At 34.7% G+C, this 4,156-nt stretch overlaps 1 protein-coding gene across 1 annotated transcript; it reads right to left on the reverse strand.

Annotated features, from left to right (window-relative positions):
* Positions 1–25: 25 nt before the first annotated feature.
* Positions 26–3,995, reverse strand: LOC112039510 (enfumafungin synthase efuA). Its single transcript, XM_024072384.2, has 4 exons — positions 3,777–3,995; positions 2,182–2,241; positions 2,034–2,073; positions 26–392 (listed from the first exon to the last, which is right to left on the reverse strand). The coding sequence occupies exons 1-4, from the start codon at positions 3,989–3,991 to the stop codon at positions 57–59; spliced, it is 651 nt and encodes a 216-aa protein (XP_023928152.2). The 5' UTR covers positions 3,992–3,995; the 3' UTR covers positions 26–56.
* Positions 3,996–4,156: the final 161 nt, after the last annotated feature.

The following is a 4,156-nucleotide window of genomic DNA, read 5'->3' on the forward strand; positions in this document are numbered from 1 at the left end:
AAAAAAAAGTTGTGTATAGCTCTTTTACAAGTTTTTTTCCTGTAAGTTAAACGTTGTCACAGCAGAAAATAATATAGTAAACAATTAGAAATGAATACATATAAGAGACACTCGAATGTTTCAGAAATATCACCAACAAATGCACCCACATAATTGAAGTTAGGTATTACCTCTAGAGAAATCCTTTCAGCAAGTTCTATCGCACATGCTTTCACTTTAGGAGATAATGCATCATTTATCGCCCTTGATAGTACATTTGCAGCTTCACGGATGCTCATGTCATCGTTCTTATCAGGAAGCAACTGATCTCTTTTCAGTGGTTCTGGCGCAACTCCAAGCCAAAACATCCTCTCAGCCCAATAGAACTGATCTAGCATAAATGGACATACTACCTGTCAAACAATATTACAAGTGAGAGAGAGAAAGAGCTTAATGTACCAAAAATGAACCACGATGAAACAATATTTTCATAAAGGAACAATCCAATTGCAATTTGCATTGCCCAGTTAAACATCAAGAGGTTGAACATGGATACTAAGTTGACAAAGCTTGCTGATGTAGTATCTATGCTATGAAATACATAATACATGTACACAGGCACACACAAAATGCTTGCATAATCTGGGGGGTTGAAGAAAAAACAGAGGTCACTATTCTTATTTAGAGACCCCCGCTTACATTACCATTGTTGGCCCACAATAGGCCAAAACACCTGAGCACTAGGTCAAGTACGATTAGGATCTCTCTTTGCCTGGTAAAGAGATATAAGTTACAAATCTTCTGGTTGTGCATGCACTATATCACTATAACTATGTCAATGAAGTACTTAAAGGCAGCTTTCGATTATCCTTTTTGAAGTGAGAAATTTTGAATGCGTTCCTATGAAATGAAAAGGAATTTGTCAACTCTTCGGGGTTCCAAAGGGCTAGAAGATGGCAAGAATTTGTATCAAAAACTTTGACAACTTCTCTTAACCCACCAGAGTTAGCAGCCTCTTGGTTATAATAAATTTCCTATATGCTTTCCAAATTTGCAGGGTTTAACAAAATTGACAATTTTTGGGAATTTTTGGGGGGTTAAGGGAATTTCTCAATACATATATTTTTAAGGTTGCAACACACCCAATTTTGGGAATCAAGTTTCACCAAGTCAACTAAAATTGATATAAAAATAAAAAACACGCAAAGAACCCAAAGTGACACCAACTAAGAAATGAAATACAAAAAAATGAACCCTGCATGTTCAAGACATAACCAGTGGCAAAGAAAGTGAAGGACCAATTGATGAAGGACAAAACCAAAATGATGATGCAACACAAAAATAGAAGAAAAGAAAAATGAAGGATAGGTAACCTAGGGGTCAACACCTAGGCCTACTTAGAGTCAATGCCAAGAAAAAGAGAACCTCTAGGAGTCAACACCAAACCATTGGTAGAAAATCAAGAGAAATTTAATTCATCATCAAAATAATCTATCTCCAAAGGAGTACAATACTATTCTTATATAGACTGACTAAACCCTAATATTGACTGACATAGGAAACCCTAATTCTATTTGACTAAGGAAGTCTAAGTATCTAACTCTACATGACGGGAGATCCCATCATTGAATTATAAAAAATAAAATCAACTCTAATAAATAAAATACTAATAACTTAATTAACTACTAGGACCTAAAAATAAACTCAAATCGACCAATAAAAATACAATTGACCTGCAAAATTAAATAAACGTAAATTAAAATAAATATTTCCTCGTACTTCCCACATTAGATCATGTTCAAAGACTATCTACTCCTAATCACGTCGTGAGTTTTGGGAATAATAATCATATAATGATGATTCCAAGAGGACCCATAAATAGCATGTATCTCTAGTACCATTTGATACTTCTCAAGATATGGCTATCCTATCTTTTCATGTCCGTTATTGCAAGAAATGCAGTCATTATATATGAGTTTTAATGGCTAGACCATGCGAACAAACATTAGCAATGGTGACAACAAAACAGCAAAGTGTTTAGATTTACATCTAACCTGTGGGATTCCTGCATGTAAAGCAGCAGCAGTGGTTCCACTAATCTTACACAAGGGGAAACAACAAAAAGCCAACTGAGTAACTTGCCTATTGCATATTTCAATAAGATGCATAATGTCAATATGACTCATAATGGAATATTCCTACCTGCCCCCATGATGAATTGCAACCAAACATTTTGGAAACAGCCACTTGTATGGCACGGAACTATTGACATGATAAGAAGATTGAAAGCAATGATTAGGACCAACTCAGTCACAATTATAAGATTCCCTAAAAGGTACAGCATTATATATTGATGTGTACACTATCTATGATATAATGCCAAAAGTAATCAACTAGATTCAGCAAAACTAGTGTTAGAGCATCATATTATAATATGGTGACAAACTTCATGCCCATGATACTATTTGAGTGAATTGCTTTTTCAAAAACTAGTGTTAAAGCACATCTTTTGCATGTGGACCTATTTTACTAATGACAACATAATTAAATTAAATATTAGTTTGCAGGCTCTGAATTATCTACTCAACCTGGTGAATTTAATTTTAATTATAATAGATTGACATTTTTACATATTGCAAATGGCACCATTTAAGAAGTTCCATCTGCATCTGCATTTATGCAGATGTACGATGAAACAGATAATGCAACTTGCAAAAATAATTTCTAGGTTCTGTCTGGCTTGCCTTAAGCAGAGCCTTAGAGAGCTGATAGAGCTAAAAAGCTCTTTAAGAAAAATAATAAATAAAAAAATAAACAAAAATGCTAGTGTCTGGTAAGCTCTACAAAAGAGTTTTAAGCTCCTCCAAAGCTTTACATGGAAAAACTGAAATTTTGAGTTTTTAGGAAAAAGCTTTACAATTTACTATTCATAAATCCAGAGCTTTAAAGCACTATTTACTATAATTTGCCGAACCCTCAAAACGCTAAATATCTTTTCAGCTAAAGCTCTGCTTCCTACAATAACTTCAGGCACATAATTAACTTGATAACAGCACAATGCCATTTACTCAATGAAAAAAATGATAATCTCTCCCCCTCTTTGAGAGCTATATATAATTGTAACTGCTTATGCTTTTAAATGAGTGCTCAATCATTATTACATAGCAGGATATTCACCTGATTAAAAGGTTCCAGCAATGGAGATAAGACATACCATTGTTACCTTACCAAGTGGCACCAGTGTCCACAGGCGTAGGATACATATATATATCAAGAAATACCATGAAAATACTCCTATAACATTCTATAACTTAGCATATAAATATTAAAAACATTAGTTAAACCCTACCACACAAGAACAGTAAAAAAATACTCAAATTATTATCTAACCTATCCGTATACCCATTATAAGACACCTTGCTTGAAGTAGCTTGGAAAATCATTAGCAGATGATGAGCAGCTTTCTGCAAGTATTGGCAAGTGCTCAGGAAAAATAGCAGAAATCCCCATTTTTCTAATTGTCTATGCAATCCTAGAGTGCACATTTTTTTTCCCTAGGTAAATACTCAACACCGGAGAGGACTCGAACCCCCACCTTCACCTCCCAACCCATCATGGGAGGTGGAAGTGCCATTTGTCCGAAAAGCCATTGGCACTATAGTGGGTGCCAGTTATGTGTTTGATATCAAATAAAATGCATAAATTGATAGATTGCAATCATCTTTTGAATCTGATAACTTTCTATTAACAGTAGTCATCTTCTTCCAACAAGTTTCCTAATATTTGAAGAAACATACCCAGTGAAGCAAAAGAGCTGACTGCTAAAGAGAGAGATGCAATCTTCACTGAGCTGTGTTTGACTTGAACATGATGATGCTTCTGCAACAATCATACGGACAGCTGCATCTAAAGCTTCAAAGCCAGCTGTGAAGAGGATAAATCTGTAACTTGTGATCTCTATAACAGTTTGAAGTACATGAAGAAATGCTTGGGGATATTTTAGAAAGCCCATGCTGCAGACAAAAAAGGCAAACTCGGTTCAAGAAAGTAAATGAGGCTAATGAAAACATCAACATATAAGTACTATGGTAATAAAATGGTGGCAGTGCAAGACCTATACGCATCAATATATATGGAACTAGTCCATTCAAACAGAAGAGCAACAATAATTTAAAAG

Source organism: Quercus suber, unplaced genomic scaffold (assembly GCF_002906115.3).
Source record: "Quercus suber isolate HL8 unplaced genomic scaffold, Cork oak 2.0 scaffold_413, whole genome shotgun sequence".
Lineage (NCBI taxonomy): Eukaryota > Viridiplantae > Streptophyta > Magnoliopsida > Fagales > Fagaceae > Quercus > Quercus suber.